The 19,085-nt window shown below is 39.9% G+C and overlaps 1 protein-coding gene across 1 annotated transcript in view; it reads right to left on the bottom strand.

Annotated features, from left to right (window-relative positions):
• DNHD1 (dynein heavy chain domain 1) overlaps positions 1-19,085 on the bottom strand; it is a 77,986-nt gene that overhangs the window by 49,755 nt on the left and 9,146 nt on the right. Inside the window, 6 exon segments of the mRNA XM_036861305.1 lie at positions 9,828-9,879; positions 10,013-10,150; positions 10,260-10,514; positions 14,239-14,395; positions 16,412-16,522; positions 16,602-16,805. Of these exon segments, the coding sequence (XP_036717200.1) occupies positions 9,828-9,879; positions 10,013-10,150; positions 10,260-10,514; positions 14,239-14,395; positions 16,412-16,522; positions 16,602-16,805 (917 nt within the window).

Here is a 19,085-nt window from a genome sequence, read left to right as displayed (position 1 = left end):
AGGAGAGCTCATCCAGTTTCATGGTTTTAAATACCACCTATTTGCTCTGAAACTTATGTCTAGCTCAGATCTCTCCCTGAATCCCAATCCCACTTAAACAACTGCCTAGTCTACATCTCTACTTAGATGCCTAATATGCACCTCAAACTTTTAACAGCCCAAAATGAGCTCTGATCTCTATCTGCCCCCCCAGATTGCTCCTCATGCAGTCCTCCAACGTCAGTAAATGGGAACTCCATTCTTCCGGGTGCTCCAGTCAAAAACTTTAAAGCTATCTTTGACTCTTCTCTCACATATGACACAGCCAGCCATCAGAAAATCCCATTGGCTCTATGTTCAAAATATATCCAAAATCCAACCGATTCTCACCACCTGTACCACTGCCTTCCCCTCTTTCCCCAGCCCAAGTCACCATCAAATCTCACAGCATTATTGAAATACCCTTCTAACTCGTCTCCCTGCTTTGGTCCTTGCCTCTATCACTTTGCAGTCTGCCCTGTATAACCAGAATGATCCTTTAAAAATAATGCCAGAAGGAGTTCTAGGAAGATGGTGGAAGTGGCAGCATAATTTTGAAATCTATTCCAAATTCCCACATGAATTTGGTATATAAAATTGACAGAGCAATTAGACAGTAAAACGAAAAACCCATCTGGATAACATTTTTTAACAAAATGAAGACAAAGGATCCTTACAAACACTAAAATATAAGTGGGTGGGAACAAACCACCTACAGCCTCAAGACTCAAGTGGCATCGCCATTTATGGGGAAGGAAGCAGAGGAGAGCAATGGTATACCAGACTGACCTGAGACTAGGAAAACTCTGCAACAGCCAACAGGCATTTTGTGGAAAGAAGAGGGCTAATTCGAGAACAGCAGGTAAAAATGGAAGGGGATTTGCCCGCTCCAGTAGCAGGTAGGTAAGGTCCGTAGAAGCTTTAGCAGTCTATGCCCAATGAGCTCCTAAAACCAACCGGCGAGGGCTCCCTTCTGGGACAGTGCTCAGCACTAAGGTGAAACTGCTGGGGGTAAAGTAAAAAGTGAGCAGAATGGAAGCAATAGAGAAAAAGAAAAGGTCCGAATAAAAGTGGGAGAGAGAAACAGAAACCAGGAAATCTCAGAAAGTTAGCCCCCGTTTTTTAAACACTACAGAAAATCAACAGAAAAGGAAATTGAAAGGTTAGAAAACTATTCTTGAACCAAGCTGTCTCCTAAAAGTTAGTAAAAGAGAACTTTTCAGAAATGAGTAACAGAAAAGTACCAACATCAAACACCATACAAAGCTAGTATAAGAAAAAAGAGAACGGGGAGTAGAATAACATCTTTATAGACAATGAAAGCATGTCAGGAAACAGATCAAAACAAGCCCATTTCAAAACAAGTCAAAAGACACCCCGAAAATGGCATAACGCATGAAAGAAAACCACATATCAGAATTAGAAAAACTCAGAAATTATGCAACAGAACTCAGGAAAGAATTAGAAATAAAAGAAAACATAATTTTGGAATGGAAACTGAACTAAAAGGAAGATAAGAGCAAATAAACTTAACAGGTAAATAATGCCTTAAGAAAAATAGAAGGTAAAAATAAGGATAATTACAAAATAAAAAAGAAATAAGGATTTAAAAAAAAATATTTCAAGAGAAAGGAACATACATTGGGAGAAAAGTGATAAGGATCTAAAACACATGTAATAGGAGTCCCTGAAGAAAAATCCAAAGCAAGGGAAGAGAACAATACTAAAAGCCTTAATTCAAGAATACTTTCCTGAAATAAAAAATACTTAAAGCTACTTTATAAAGGAGCATACCTGAGAATACTATCTTAGAATGTTCAATACCAAGACATATTCTACTAAAATTACTAAATTTCAAGGAAAAAGGAAAAAATATTTTAGGTATCTAGGCAAAAAAAAAAAAGCAAGTGATTAATAAAGGAAATAAAATTAGATTATTATCAGATTTTTGGACAACTTTTAATGCCAGAAGAAAATGGAGTAATATCTTTAAGATATGGAAAAGAAGAATATATGAGGCAATGATTTTACAACTGGTAATACTAACTTTCAAAGGGTACAAACTACTATCAACATAGAAGAACTTGAGAATTCTGCTCCCACAAGCCCATCCTGAGGAATCTAAATAGAGAATAAACTTTGGGCAAACAAAATGACTAAAAGAGACATCAACATAAGGACTGCTGGTGAGCATAAATATATTGTTACTTGTAGAACTAAACTTAAATGAGGTTTTATTCAATAATAAAATTATTAAAAGGGTAAGAATATAGCAGAAATGACAATGTAGAGAATGCTGGTGATTCTCTTGCTTGCCAGGAGGAGAGAGCCTATCTGAAGAATGAAACCTTGGAAGGTATATTGCTTGACCAACTAATAGCCATTTGCTTCTCCCTTCTTCCATGGTGGTAGAGCCTATCTTCCATGAGAAACTAAAAATATCAGCCATTTGATTTTCCACACCTAGATTTTTACAATGAGATGTAACAGTGCATCTGCTGGGGAGTTTCTGGAGAAGATTTATTTTCCTGATAATAAGTGAGAGTCAGGCAAGGAGAGCTTTCTCTTTAACCTTGCCTCCCCTTTTTTAAAACATGACTTTGCTTGAGAATGGGATGCATGGAGCTGCAACTTGTCTTGCAACTACAATGCAATAGCCTGAGGATGAAAAAAGATTTTTGATTGCAGCCTACACTAGCACATATACCCTTCCAAGAGGATCTGTCCTTACCTACAGCTAAACCCAGAATGGAATCAGGGAAGGATATAAAGAGCCTGGTACTTGATGACATTTCTGAGCCACTGAACCAACCCTGGAAGCTACCTGGAGACTTCTTGTTATGTGAGATGATTGTATTGTTTAGGCTACTCTTAGGTCTTCTGTTACTTCCAGCTGACAGCATTCTCACTGACTTAGAATTCAAACTCACAAGTAAAATCAAAGGACTAAGAGAGAGAGATAAAGCCTTGATGACATTGCCTTAGCCCTGAATCCAGCTGAGCCTGAATCCAGCTGTATTCATTAATTTCTTAGTTATAGGAGCCAGTAAAAAATCTCCCCTTTTCCTTAGCTAGCTTTGAGTTAGGAAATGTAATCCAAAACCAACTTGCACATTTAGGCCCATATAATAGATGTTTATAGCCAGGACAAGCATAGCTGAAGGTTGGAGCCTCCTCCACCATATACACCCTTCTAAAAGGATATGCTCTGACCTATAGTGAAAACCAATTAATTTGTACCATGACCCATTGCTCTTGCCAGATCTTATGGATACATGACTCTCTATAGGATAGGCTGAATCAATCATATTTCTTGTCTGGAAAATTTGAACTAAGTCACACAATCAGGAAAACTTAACTGAAAGATCATACATAGAGTCAAGAATGGAGTTGGTGCCATAGAAAGTCTAAGTCATCTGGAAGCAATGGTTATAAGGGAGCAGAAAGTTCAAAGGAAGCAGAGACAGCTAGTGTTAGGAGAGAATCAGGGGAATTGGGAAGAAGCACAGACAGAAGTATAGATGAAAGGATAATCACTAATTTGAGAGACAGGGACTCTCTTCCTGACTTTCTAGTTTCAATTTCTCTGAAGTTTGGTGCTGCTACATCTTTTCTGCCTTTGAATTTGGTAACTCTCTGTTTTGTGAGCTCCAAAACAAAGATGGGGTTGAAGAACTGTGATTCAAGGTGCCAAGACCCATGAGAGCACTCAGGCAATATGATGCTGTATAGTCAATTCATGTGTGGTTCTGAGCAATGGAAAGAAAAGCTAGTGCATTTTTAATATAATTTGGCAAATGCAATATCCCAACAGAACAGAACACTAATGACTTCTTAGCCAGAGTAAGAGTGAAATAAAGAGACCTGATATCAAGTAAATCAAAGAAATATAAGTTACCTGTCACTGCTAAGTGATTTGGGCTTCCATTTAAAATATATATGTTTTAGTATAATACATATGAGTCAACATGGAGCTGCATTTTAAAATATCCATCCAACTTGAAAGACCTAAATAATGATAGATCTTTACAGTAGGTTTCCTTGAATGAGTAACTCAGACATTTCACACAGAGCAAAGCATCTTGTCAAACATACTTATAGGACTTTTCATCGTTTCAAAATTTCTTACAGAGTGGCAAGAAAAAAACCTCCTTCCCCTCTCATCTATGAATCCGCTTACTGTTACACTGCTTCCATCTATACTTCCTCTTGCTGGTCATGCTGTTCACACCTCACATTCCCAAGAGACCCTCCCTGCCATATGCAGCCCCCTGGAAAAATATATAGTAAGGACAGTTTCATTTTTTGCATTATATCTCTAAGCTAACTTCAACACCATTCCAACAAAAATCTACTTCAAGAGATTTTTATAATAAAAATGAAGCAATCCTTTGTCCCTTTTCAGGGTTACAGATTTATCTTACCACAAATATCAGAAATGTATTCTTTTTTTTAAAATATCTTTATTGGAGTATAATTGCTTTACAGTGTTGTGTTAGTTTCTGCTGTATGACAAAGTGAATCACCTATATGCATATGTATATCCCCATATCCCCTCCCTCTTATGTCTCCCTCCCACCCTCCTTATCCCACCCCTCTAGGTGGTCACAAAACACCGAGCTGATCTCCCTGTGCTATGCAGCTGCTTCCCACTAGCTATCTATTTTACATTTGGTAGTGTATATATGTCCATGCTACTCTCTCACTTCATCCCAGCTTACCCTTCCCCCTCCCCATGTCCTCAAGTCCATTCTCTACGTCTGTGTCTTTATTCCTGTCCTGCCTTTAGGTTCATCAGAACCATTTTTTTGTTGTTGTTTACATTCCATATATATGTGTTAGCATATGGTATTTGTTTTTCTCTTTCTGACTTACTTCACTCTGTATGACAGACTCTAGGTCCATCCACCTCACTACAAATAACTCAATTTCGTTTCCTTTTATGGCTGAGTAATATTCCATTGTATATATGTGCCACATCTTCTTTATCCATTCATCTGTCGATGGACATTTAGGTTGCTTCCATGTCCTGGCTATTGTAAATAGTGTTGCAATTTGAACTTTGTGGTACATGACTCTTTTTGAATTATGGTTTTCTCAGGGTATATGCCCAGTAGTGGGATTGCTAGGTCATATGGTAGTTCTATTTTTAGTTTTTTAAGGAACCTCCATACTGTTCTCCATAGTGGCTGTATCATTTACATTACCACCAACAGTGCAAGAGGGTTCCCTTTTCTCCACACCCTCTCCAGCATTAATTGTTTGTAGATTTTTTGATGATGGCTATTCTGACCGGTGTGAGGTGATACCTCATTGTAGTTTTGATTTGCATTTCTCTAATGATTAGTGATGTTGAGCATCATTTCATGTGTTTGTTAGCAATCTGTATATCTTCTTTGGAGAAATGTCTATTTAGGTCTTCTGCCCATTTTTCGATTGGGTTGTTTGTTTTTTTGATATTGAGCTGCATGAGCTGCTTGTATATTTTAGAGATTAATCCTTTGTCAGTTGCTTCGTTTGCAAATATTTTCTCCCATTCTGAGGGTTGTCTTTTTGTCTTTTTTATTGTTTCCTTTGCTGTGCAAAAGCTTTTAAGTTTCATTAGGTCCCATTTGTTTATTTTAGTTTTTATTTCCATTTCTCTAGGAGGTGGGTCAAAAAGGATCTTGCTGTGATTTATGTCATAGAGTGTTCTGCCTATGTTTTCCTCTAAGAGTTTTATAGTGTCTGGCCTTACATTTAGGTCATTAATTCATTTTGAATTTATTTTTGTGTATGGTGTTAGGAAGTGTTCTAATTTCATTCTTTTACATGTAGCCGTCCAGTTTTCCCAGCACCACTTATTGAAGAGGCTGTCTTTTCTCCATTGTATATTCTTGCCTCCTTTGTCAAAGATAAGGTGACCATAGGTGTGTGGGTTTATCTCTGGGCTTTCTATCCTGTTCCATTGATCTATATTTCTGTTTTTGTGCCAGTACCATACTATCTTGATTACTGTAGCTTTGTAGTATAGTCTGAAGTCCAGGAGTCTGATTCCTCCAGCTCCGTTTTTCTTTCTCAAGATTGTTTTGGCTATTCAGGGTCTTTTCTGTTTCCATACAAATTGTGAAACTTTTTGTTCTAGTTCTGTGAAAAATGCCATTGGTAGTTTAATAGGGATTGCATTGAATCTGTAGATTGCTTTGGGTAGTATAGTCATTTTCACAATGTTGATTCTTCCAATCCAAGAACATGGTATATCTCTCCATCTGTTGGTATCATCTTTACTTTCTTTCATCAGTGTCTTATAGTTTTCTGCATACAGGTCTTTTGTTTCGTTAGGTAGGTTTATTCCTAGGTATTTTATTCTTTTTGTTGTAATGGTAAATGGGAGTGTTTCCTTAATTTCTCTTTCAGATTTTTTATCATTAGTGTACAGGAATGCAAGAGATTTCTGTGCATTAATTTTGTATTCTGCTACTCTATCAAATTCATTGATTAGCTCTAGTTGTTTTCTGGTAGCATCTTTAGGATTCTCTATGTATAGTATCATGTCATCTGCAAACAGTGACATTTTTAATTCTTCTTTTCTGATTTGGATTCCTTTTATTTCTTTTTCTTCTCTGATTGCTGTAGCTAAAACTTCCAAAACTACATTGAATAATAGTGGTGAGAGTGGGCACCCTTGTCTTGTTCCTGATCTTAGAGGAAATGCTTTCAGTTTTTCACCATTGAGAACGATGTTGGCTGTGGGTTTGTCATATATGGCCTTTATTATGTTGAGGTAGGTTCCCTCTATGCCTACTTTCTAGAGAGTTTTTATCATAAATGGGTGCTGAATTTTGTCGAAAGCTTTTTCTGCATCTATTGAGATGATCATATGGTTTTTCTCCTTCAATTTGTTAATATGGTTTATCACGTTGATTGATTTGCATATATTGGAGAATCCTTGCATTCAAGGGATAAACCCCACTTGATCATGGTGTATGATCCTTTTAATGTGCTGTTGGATTCTGTTTGCTAGTATTTTGTTGAGGATTTTTGCATCTATGTTCATCAGTGATATTGGTCTGTAGTTTTCTTTTTTTGTGACATCTTTGTCTGGTTTTGCTATCAGGGTGATGGTGGCCTCATAGAATGAGTTTGGGAGTGTTCCTCCGTCTGCTGTATTTTGGAAATTTTGAGAAGGATGGGTGTTAGCTCTTCTCTAAATGTTTGATAGAATTCACCTGTGAAGCCATCTGGTCCTGGACTTTTGTTTGTTGGAAGATTCTTAATCACAGTTTCAATTTCATTACTTGTGATTGGTGTGTTCGTATTTTCTATTTCTTCCTGGTTCAGTCTTGGAAGGTTGTGCTTTTCTAAGAATTTGTCCATTTCTCCCAGGTTGTCCATTTTATTGGCATATAGTTGCTTGTAGTAATCCCTCATGATTCTGTGTATTTCTGCAGTGTCAGTTGTTACTTCTCCTTTTTCATTTCTAATTCTGTTGATTTGAGTCTTCTCCCTTTTTTTTCTTGATGAGTCTGGCTAATGGTTTATCAATTTTGTTTATCTTCTCAAAGAACCAGCTTTTAGTTTTGTTGATCTTTGCTATTGTTTCCTTCATTTCTCAAAGAGATATTCCGATCTTGGTAGGATATTGCTATAGTAAAGTTAAAGTAAGAACTTTAAGGTAATAGTTCCTGAACTTGACACCTGCCAGATGAGAAAAATGATTATCTGATTGTATTTCTCAGTTTTAAACTGCAGAATATTCCTGATAAGACTGTAAGAGCATCCGATAGTAACATTAATAACCTCTTTTTGGTCTCAATATGTTCCAGTTCTAAGACTGCCCTCTGGAAAATGTCATAGAACATAGCTTATGAACAGAGACTATGTTACAATCACTTTATTAGTAAAGCACTGGGTATTCCTTTAGGGACTAGGATCTAGTAAATATATAATTTTCTGTTATAAGGGGCTTATTTTTCATATTTTTGGGTATAAATGGAGGTACTGAAATCATTTTGTAATTTGGTTAAAATGCCATATAAATTTTGCCTCATTTAAGTAAAAGATTTCTCAGATGAATATATTTCTTAAAGACTACTTATAGTGTTTTACCTGCTACATGTTTATTGTATATTACTCTAATTTTCATAAAGAACTTACAGAAAAATCCCAAATCAGAACTTTGATTCTGGTTCCTCCACGATATTAACTTGATTTTCCATGCTGATCTTGTTTTTTTCCTTCAAATTCTGATTTTGAAAAATCTCAAACATGCAGAAAAGTTTAAAGGTTCTACACACTCCTTTCTTTATCTATCTACTTAGACTCAACAATTATTAACATTTTGCCACATTGCTTTTTTTGTTTTTCCTTCTATTTTTCTTTTCCCTAAACTATTGGTTTGGCCAAAAAGTTCATTCAGGATTTTCCGTAGTTATGGAAAACCCCAAATGAACTTTTTGGCCAACCCAATACTTGCAAGATATGAGTATCGTGACACTTCACCCCTATATACATCAGTCCCTGCTGCTTTTCTAAAAGTAGAAGGGATAACCCAAGACATTGCAAGTGAATATTCTCACTTTCACTAGAATTTAGAATAAAAGTTTAAGGGGTTTTTGTTTGTTTGTTTTGCCATTCAAAGGAAAATACTGGAGCATATGCATAGTATGAATTAGTACATCATATAATGAGGAAGCACTGTGAAATGTATGATTTACCTAAATTTTTAATACTACTACTAATAAGATACTATCTGTAACACGTACTACTATGTGCTGAGCACTATTCTAAACATATTACTCTTTTATTCTTCAAAACAATGCAACTGAGGTATTTTTGTTTTCCCATTTTACAGATTAGTGAACTAGCCTGTCTGATTTCAGAGCCCTTCCTTTTTCCACTGTACCATGTAAAACAAACATCAATAATCTCTATTGATTAATCTAGATTCACTTGAGAAAAAAATGTGCCACAACTGGTGTGATTTGTTAAAGACACAGGCTCGGGAATTCCCTGGTGGTCCAGTGGTTAGGACTCCGAGTTTCCACTGCAGGGGGCACTGGTTCGATCCCTGGTCACGGAACTAAGATCCTGCATGCTGCGAGGTGCGGCCAAAAAACAAAGAAAAGAAAAACACAGGCTCCTTTCAATGACCCTTTTTCTTCCTTGTCACCTAATTCCTAAAATTAACCTGGTGTCTTTATGTCATCTTAATGAAAACGTACTAGTTGAATGGGAAAATGAAAAAGCACCTACATGTCAGAGGTGACTGAATGCATTTGATGGTTTTATCTGTGACGGCGTGAGTATTCCAAATAAAGGGAATGTGAAGGTGTATTTCCTCCCTGATGATTTACTAGTTTGAGGATTGATAATCAATGATAACTGGTAACTATAAAATAGCTCAGTAATACTAATGAATTATTCTATATGAAATGAAAAAGAGCTGCATGAAATAAAGCAAATATTGAACAGGCAGAGTTCTTCAAACAAGTACAAATTAACTTAGCAATCAAATCCAATTGTAAATGAAACGCCATTATGACATTAGAGAAAAACCTCATGGAGTTAGGACAAATAGAGGACAATGTACTCACACTCTTTCATACACCTCTCACTACACTCAGATGCGTGCACATACATACACATAGGCACATGCACGAGTAAGCAAAAACATGTCTCTACTCTCCTACCGCCCAACACATGTGCAGACCCAGGTTAGAGCTGTTCCATCCATGCCCAGTGCCCAACTCTCTGGCCATTAGGACACTGCATGTGCCCTTCTCCCTCCTTCCACCCTTCCTCCCCGCTGCCTAGGGCTCCTTAAATACCTTCAAAGTACAGGGAATCCCAGAAGGTCTTCGGGTCTGTACACTGCATTACCTTCAGGCCAAGGTACAGAGAAGGGGCAGAAATAGCAAACAATGAGAGTTCAGACCAGGCTGAGAGCTTCTGATTATACAGAGGATACGAACTGGGAATTCCTACAGCCAGCCCCCTGTCCAATCCAGAATACCTTCAGGGCAGAGGCCTTCATAGACCTTAGGCCCCCAGTTATAATCTGGATCATATTTTCAATACAGGGTTCATGAGACAGCTGGCCACAACTGTCAAAGACCAGCTGCGCTGAGAGAAAGGGTTTCTGCCTTGGGGCCTGTAAAGGAGGGTCAGGAGAGGTTGTGGGGCTAGATGTCAGTATCCGTTCCCTACCAGCTGGCCCCTGACTGCCCGCCAACCTCCACATATGACACCCACCACCTCACTTGCAAGACGTTGGCCACAAAAGAGGTTATCTCGTCCTCTATGATGGACACGAGGTTCTGGCAAATCATGTAGTCTACCAGGCGGGCCAGCGGCCCCATCTGCAGCAGCCAAGCTTCTACCTGCATCAGCTTCTGCTCTAGCTGCTGGCACTGCACCCTCTGAAGGTACAGGGAGCCCTGGCCTGTCCTGATCCTCTTGCAGTTTCTCACTTGCTCCTGCAGGCCCTGTTGCATGTGGTATGTATCCTCGTGAATCTGTCAGAATAGAGAGTGGAAAATTCACTGGAGAAAAGGGGATGGAGACCAAACTGGCCACCCACTGGCCTGTTGCAAAGCTCTCAGGTCATGGAGCCTAAAACCTAGATATACACATGAATGGCTGCTTTTTAGTAGAGATCGGCCCTGGAGATCTTTAAGTGACCAGAGAAGATGTGAAATGGAGAACATATATTGAGAGGCCACAGTGAGTTAGTTTGATAGGCCAGGCCTGTCTGCTAAAAGCCCCCAGGATGGAACTCAAATAGAAAATTTGTGCATGTGTAAATAGAGAGATTCACAATGCATAGATCAGACAAAGGAAAAGAGAGACTGGCTAAGTAAGGCTCAGCAATCATTCCAGGATATGGAGTCCAATCACCAGGCCTGGGTGATATGGCCTGCTGACCAGCACAACACTGCCTTCTGCGAGAGTAGAAGCTGTCTCCGGCTACTGACACAGACTTTCTAGTGGCGGACAGGGAATAGGGTTAAAAGCTTGGGGACCTCTTTGTGGGTTCTTCTCACAACTGGGAAGTTCCTCAGCCTACAAAGGCTGATGATAGTTGCCACCTCTGGGCCTGTCCTGTTGAGGAACAGAGGGGAGACACCAGAAAGACATATTTGGCCAGATGGGCCTTTTGTCCTCGCTGCTCTCCTATTCTTTCTGATGTTCAACAGAGCTTGTGATTAGAACTACGAGTTGTCTGTGGATTGTATTCTGCTAACTCTGAGCTCAGAACCCAGTCTTCTGAGATCCAGGCACAAGGCAGTTGAGACCTAAGCTAGGCGTGTCATATACGGACATGCCTTGGACTTGGCGAGGTTCTTAACCACTGCGCCACCAGGGAAGCCCCACCACGAATTAATTTTTGTGTATGGTATAGCAACTATTAGAAAACAATAATGCTTTAAAATTCCTTTTATAACAGCAACAAAAAATATCAAATATCTAGTAATAAATCTAATGAAATATTTTCAAGACCTCTAAAGGAAACCTACAAAACCTTGTTAAGAGTAATTAAAGAGGGACTTCCCTGGTGGTGCAGTGGTTAACAATCCTCCTGCCAATCCTCCTGTAGGGGACATGGGTTCGAGCCCTGGTCCGGGAAGATCCCACATGCCGCGGAGCAACTAAGCCCATGCGCCACAACTACTGAGCCTGTGCTCTAGAGCCCACAAGCCATAACTACTGAGCCCACGTGCCACAACTACTGAAGCCTGCGTGCCTAGAGCCCATGCTCCACAACAAAGAGAAGCCACCACAATGAGAAGCCCGCGCACAACAACGGAGAGTAGCCCCCACTCGCCGCAACTAGAGAAAGCCCGCGTGCAGCAACGAAGACCCAACGCAGCCAAAAATAAAATTAATTAATTAATTTAAAAAAAGAACATTAATTAAAAGAAAGAATAAAGAAATCAAAATAAATCAAGAGATCCATGTTCACGGATTAGGAAACTAAATATTGTTAGGATATCAATTCTCCCCCAAATTGATCCATAGATTCAAAGCAAGCTAATAAAAAAAATTCCAGTAAATTACTTTGTGGAAATTAACAAGCTGACCCTAAAATGTATATGGAAATTCAAAGAACCTAGAATAGCTAGGGAAATCTTGAATAACAAAAAGCTGTAGGACCTAACAACACCAGATATTAAGACTTATTATAAAGCTACAATAATTAAGATAGCATGACACTGACAAATAGACAGACAAATAGATTAATGGTACAGAACAGAGTCCAGAAACAGACCCACACATACACAATCATCTGATTTAAAAGACAACACTGTCATTCAGTGGGGAAATGGAAGTCTTTTCAATAAATGAGAAAAATAAACCTTGACTCTTACCTCACACCATGCATAAAAATTAATTTGAAATGGATCATACACCTAAATGTAAAAGATAAGGTAATAAAATTTCTAGAAGAAAACATAGTAGAATATGGGGTAGGCAAAGATTTCTTAAACCAGAACCCAAAGGACACTGACCAAAAAATAAATAAATAAATAATAATAATAATAAAGTGAACTTCAAGAAAATTAAGAACTTCTGCTCATCAAAAGATACCATTAAAATAGTAAAAAGGTAAGCCACAGACTAGGATAAAATGTCCACAATATGTATATATTTGATACCAACTCATATCCAGAATATATAAAGAACTCCTACAAATTAGTAGGAAAAAACCCAGACAACCCAATCAAAAATGAGCAAAAGTTTGACACTTCAGAGAAGAGGGTACCAAAATGGCCAATAAAAATATGAAAGGAGGGGCTTCCCTGGTGGCACAGTGGTTGAGAGTCTGCCTGCTAATGCAGGGGACACGGGTTCGAGCCCTGGTCTGGGAGGATCCCACATGCGGCGGAGCAATTGGGCCCGTGAGCCACAACTGCTGAGCCTGCACGTCTGGAGCCTGTGCCCCGCAACGGGAGGGGCCGCGACAGTGAGAGGCCCGCGCACTGCGATGAAGAGTGGCCCCCGCACCACGATGAAGAGTGGCCCCCACTTGCCGCAACTAGAGAAAGCCCTCGCACGAAACAAAGACCCAACACAGCTAAAAATAAATAAATAAAAAAAATATATATATATGAAAGGATGCTTAACATCACTGGTGATCACGGAAACACAAATTAAAACCACAATGAAATACCACTGTACACTCACCAATTTGGCTAAGATTAAAAACCTTTACACTCCCAAGTGCTGATGAGATCACAGGACAACTATAAGTCGGATGGGAATGTAAACTGATACAACTACTCTAGAAAACTGTTTGGCACTGTAAAACATACATAAACCCTATTCCAGCAATTCCACTCCTAGAATATATACCTCAAAGAAATGAGTGTTTATGTCCATCAAAAGACATACAAAAATGTTCATAACAGTTATTCACAATAGTAAAAAACTGGAACCAACATAAATGTCCATCAATAGGAGAATTAACAAATAAATTGTGGTACATTTTTATAGTAAAACACTACATAGCAATACAAAAGAGTGAACCACTACTACCTGCAATGTTATGGATAAATCTCACTAACATAATGTGGAGTGAAAAAAAGCCAGACGAAGAAGAGCACATGCTGTCTGATTCCATTTACATGAAATTCCAAATTGGACAAAATTAATCTATGGTGACAGAGGTCAGAGTAGTGGTTACCTTTGTGGAGGCACTGATGAGAGAGGTACCAGGGAGCTTGCTGAGGTGCTATAAATGTTCTATATCTTGACCCACTGGTAGTTACATGGGTGTATACATATGCAAAAATTTCAATAAACTGTACTTAGGTGGCATGTACCACAGATACAAAGTAGGCACACGAAGGAAGGACTCCATGACTGGATGGTTCTACCAGCCACAGCGGCCTGTCAAAGGTTCAAGATATGCTCAGAGATGAGCCTAGCAGCACAAAAGATCAGGATTCCAACTCTCAAATTCTCTAAGGCTCCTGGCACGAACAACTGAAAAAAACAGACGTTGTTATGTTCCTCTTCCTCTCTGCTCAAGGCCTTAGGAAACGGTTGAGTCCAAGTCTCTGCCTGCCTGTTATTAATCCATCCACCTAGAGCAGAGACTGTTGTTGCTGGACAGGACAATGGCTCTGAGCCAACTGCAGAGTCCAGAACACACAGGGAAGCTTAAGCCAAGAGAAGGCTGAAACACTGGCGAGTTCAGCTTGGAGAAAAAGCTCACAATAAATCGGAGCCTCTTACCAGATAAAGGATGGATGTGCAGAGACGCAGGCCGCGATGGAGCAGCCGCAGAGCGTTGTGGTTTTCCTTGGCTAGAGCCCGCCGCAGGTCCAACAACTCGTAGCACTGATCTGCTTCATGGGGGAGCCAGGACACAGAGCGCAGCTCCTGCAGAAGCCTGGAATCAAGGACTAAACTGCTCAGAGCCAGCGACTCTGCCCTCTTACCTTGGACACCTTTGACTTCCTCCTAGCCCAGCTCACCTCAGAATGAGCAAAGGTTTAGAGAGATTATAATATTCCCAGTGACCAACAGTGCAGCCTCCTCTTGAGGGTTCTTTGGAAGAGTTTAAGCCCAGGAAGTTGCTGGCTGGGGAACTCTTTGGGAAAGGCTTGGGGTATGTGCAAATGCTTTTTGGTTTTGGGTTTTTTCTCTTTTATTTATTTAATTTTTAAAAAAAATTTTTGGATTTTATTTATTTTTTTATGCAGCAGGTTCTTATTAGTTATCTATTGCAAATGTTTACACTGAGTTACCTTTCCGCCAGGAAAGAGGGTCAGAGAGATCCCAAGGTGTGACTTAGAAGAAGAGACTGCAGCGGCTTCTTCTGTGGAATAGGGGAAGCCAAGGGCCCTAACAGTCTAGATGGACAGGTAGGTTTTATTTTATTTTTTCTTTCTTTCTTTATGTTTTACTATTTTTAAAACATCTTTATTGGAGTATAATTGCTTTACAATGTTGTGTTAGTTTCTGCTGTACAACAAAGTGAGTCAGCTATATGTATACATATATTCCCATATCTCCTCCCTCTTGCGCCTCCCTCCCACCCTCCCTATCCCACCCCTCTAGGTGGTCACAAAGCACCGAGCTGATCTCCCTGTGCTATGCGGCTGCTTCCCACTAGCTAGCTATTTTATATTTGGTAGTGTATATAGGACAGGTAGGTTTTAGAATCAAAGGTGAGGAACCTCCAACTTCCCTACAGGGAAGTTTCATCCCTGATGAAACCCACTTCTGTTATTCATTCCCCAAACAACCACCCTGAAAAATCTACATCTCTAAATATCCTTGAAAAAATGAAGGACCCCCCCCTAATAAGCAGAGGATGATCATAATGGATGTAATTTATTCAGTACCTATTGGGGCACTGAACATGGTACTTTACATTCACAATCTCATTTAATTCTCACTACAGCTGTGAGTAGCAGAAATCTTCCTCTCTTGTTTTCAGATCAGGAAACTGGGGCTCAAAGAGTAAAGTCCCTTGCTAGTGTTCAGGACTTAAATTCAGATCTGTGCAGCCCAATTATGCCATGATGATTAAGCTAGACTGGGAGGATACCTAGAGTAGAGGTTGCAAACTGGTAGCCCATGGGACGAATTCAGACTGAAAAGGTTTTTATATGTACCACTAAGAGTTGGCCAGCACAGTGTTTTAATAAAAATTTTCACTAACCAGGTAAAATTAAGAGATTTGACAACAAAATGTGGATTCCCAGGTCATCCTGAAAAAATAATGTGGCTGACGCACTGGACCCATATTCCCCATGGCAACAGTCAGTTGGAACTGAGTAGTGACTGTCCTTTTTAGATGCAATCTCCAAACTGACTGCAGTCCCACACTCCCTAAAGTCTTGAATCGAACCCATTGCATTTCCTCCATAGCTCCTACTTGGGCCCTGTAGGCATCTGAGCTTGCAACTCCTATCACAGAACATAACTGGAGTGGTTGAAGAGTTGTGCAGAGAAAGCAAGAAAGTACTGAAAATAGGAGTAACTAAGATTTTCTTAAAAAAAAAAAAAAGAATCCAAGTAATACCATAGTAAGAGCAGAGTTTCAAACACCTGCATTACATCCTCAAATTTGATATTTAATAATTGTATGATCTGGGGCAAGTTGATGTAGAAATTCATTAATACATAGAGCTACATTCAGAATATATTATTCAGAGAAAAAAACTGGTTACTTAACAATATGTAAAGTATGATCACATTGGTATATGTGATGGAAAAAAAGACTACAAGGATATGCAACAAAATGTTTGTCATGGTTATTTGTAGATGGTGAGACTGAAGATTTTTTTCCTTTGTGCTTTTTTTTTTATATTTTCCAAATCTTCTACAATGAACGTGTTGTTACTTCTTGTAAAATAATTTTTTAAAGGCCACTGAAGTTGTGTTTTGAAGACCTCACCTGCTAATATGGAGTAGCCCAGCTCCAAAGTGGGGCACGGCAAAGAGCAGATGCTTCTCTAGGAAAGTCTGGTGCCGGTGCAGCCTCTGCAACTTCACACCCTTCTTCCAGCTACAGATCAGAGGGCAGTGAGAGTGGCTGTTGCTCTTTGTGACACTTCTTCCCAAATCCCATACCCGTCATCACCTACCAGGCCAAGGCCTTGCGTAAGAGGCAATACTTAAAGAACGGAATGAACTGGAGCTGTTGCCAGAGGACAGAGTGGTGGTGCCAGGTACCCAGCGTCATTGCCTCACTGCCCTCTACAGGATGTATGTGCAGGACCCCAAAGGGAGAGAAGATGTAGTGCTCAGAATTCACCTTGTTGGGTGGTACCACCATCAGGCTGTAAGGTCTTTAAGAAAGGGCACAGATCAGTGGGAGCCTTGCAAACTTGTGCAGACTCCAGGGAGGGACAAAAGAAGGACAGGAAGGGGGAAAGAAGGAGGCAGGAAAGAAGGCAGAAGAAAGTGGGAAGAGGGGAAAGAGAGCAGAATGATCTTCAAACCAGAAAGATGGAATATTAAGAAGAAACAGCAGCCAAAAATAGGTGGGAAGAAAGAAAAAGACCCTTAGCCAGTCCCAAGAAGTTCCTATCTCCAGACCCAGAGAGCTAACATCCCATCAAATCTAAGATGCCATCAACTGTAAGCTCACAGCATTTTAAAAATTTATTTATTTATTTATTTATTTATTTATTTATTTATTTAGGCCATGTCAGGTCCTAGTTGCAGCATGCACGCGGGATCTAGTTCCCCAACCAGGGATTGAACCTGCGCCCCCTGCATTGGGAGTGAGGAGTCCCACCCACTGGCCCACCAGGGAAGTCCCTAGTTGCAACATTTTCTTATGAAATGCTAAAATTAAAAAATGCCGCCAATATGATATGCCACCAATTTGTAACATGAGATGCTTCGGAGATGTTGAAATGTGAAAAAAAATGTGCATCTTAGAAATGATAAAATACGTATATCCCTAGATGCTAAAATAACATGCAGAGATAATCAGGGAATGCCGTTTGGAGTAACTGAGAATGGGGAAAAGCAAGAGTAACTAGAAGACTAGACACAGGCCAATAAAGAGAAAAACTGCCACCTAGTGAACCAGACAAGTACCTCCAGAGCCATCTTAAAATCCTACTAAGTTGTCTTATTTCAAGAAAATGCACCTACATCCCACATTAAATACAATTTATATGTAACTATATAATAGTTGTACCTAGTTGCAGAAAACTAGTTGCCATAATGCTATGTTTGGGCACATTTAATAAAGCATTTATTAATTTTTTAAAATATTTATTTTTGGCTGTGTCAGGTCTTAGTTGTGGCAGGCGGGATCTTCATTGTGACATGCGGGATCCTCCGCTGTGGCGTAAGGCCTCCTCGTTGTGGCGCGTGGGCTTTCTAGTTGTGGCGCGTGGGCTTTCTAGTTGTGGCACGTGGGCTTAGTTGCCCCGTGGCATGTGGGATCTTAGTTCCCCGACCAGAGATCGAACCTGCGTCCCCTGCATTGGTACCACTGGACCACCAGGGAAGTCCCAAGCATTTATTAATTTTTATCTTGCAGGTTTTTTTTCATAACTTGGAACCAGTAATACTTTTAAGCACTAAATATATTTTTAAGCCCTTTAAAGGCAGTGTGTCCCAGGTCCCATGCATATAATGCCTAAAAGATGAAACGACCCTTCTCTCTCTCTCTCTAGAATACATAGCAAACGACTCAAGAGCATTTACATGGATACCAGAATAAATTCACTAAGTCAAGTCATATAAAAACTTTATTTCAGGGCTTCCCTGGTGGCACAGTGGTTGAGAATCTGCCTGCCAATGCAGGGGACACAGGTTCGAGCCCTGGTCTGGGAGGATCCCACATGCCGTGGAGCAACTGAGCCCATGAGCCACAACTACTGAGCCTGAGTGTCTGGAGCCTGTGCTCTGCAACAAGAGAGGCTGCGATAGTGAGAGGCCCCCGCTTGCCGCAACTAGAGAAAGCTCTAGCACAGAAACAAAGACCCAACACAGCCAAAAATAAATAAATAATTAAAAACTTTATTTCATTTCTGACAAAGTGACTAGATCTTCTCAAGTACTATTATCCCCAAATTACAGATGAGAAAACTGAAAAGAGGTCATAACTTTGCACAAGGCAGTTAAGGAAAGAATACAGGACTTAAAAACCAAATCTACCTGACTCAAGCACCCTCTCTTAACCACTGGGTCATTTGGCATCCCACAGGATAGCTACCTACCCTAACTGAGGCCTGACTTCCCAAGGGAACACTCCTTCCCCTGTGGCCTTCTTAATGGAGGCTACTCTTCCTGCACAGGACCAGGAGTCAGGGATAGCTGAGCAAAGACTCTAGGGAAGTGAAGGAATATATTCTCCCCTAAGTATAAATCAAAATCTAGGACAGGGAGTTCCCTGGTGGCCTAGTGGTTAGGATTCCTGGCTTTCACTGCTGTGGCCTGGGTTCAATCCCTGGTCAGGGAACTGAGATCCCACAAGCCACGTGGTATGACAAAAAAAAAAAAAAATCTAGGACAAGTACAAGAAAAAAATTTTTTTAATAAATTTATTTATTTTATTTATTTATTTTTGGCTGCGTTGGGTCTTCGTTGTTGCGCGCGGGCTTTCT

The sequence above is a fragment of the Balaenoptera musculus genome, chromosome 8 (genome assembly GCF_009873245.2).
Source record: "Balaenoptera musculus isolate JJ_BM4_2016_0621 chromosome 8, mBalMus1.pri.v3, whole genome shotgun sequence".
NCBI classification, from domain to species: Eukaryota; Metazoa; Chordata; class Mammalia; order Artiodactyla; family Balaenopteridae; genus Balaenoptera; species Balaenoptera musculus.
Note: the sequence above shows the minus strand (reverse complement) of the source record. Positions and strands in the feature narration are given on the sequence as shown.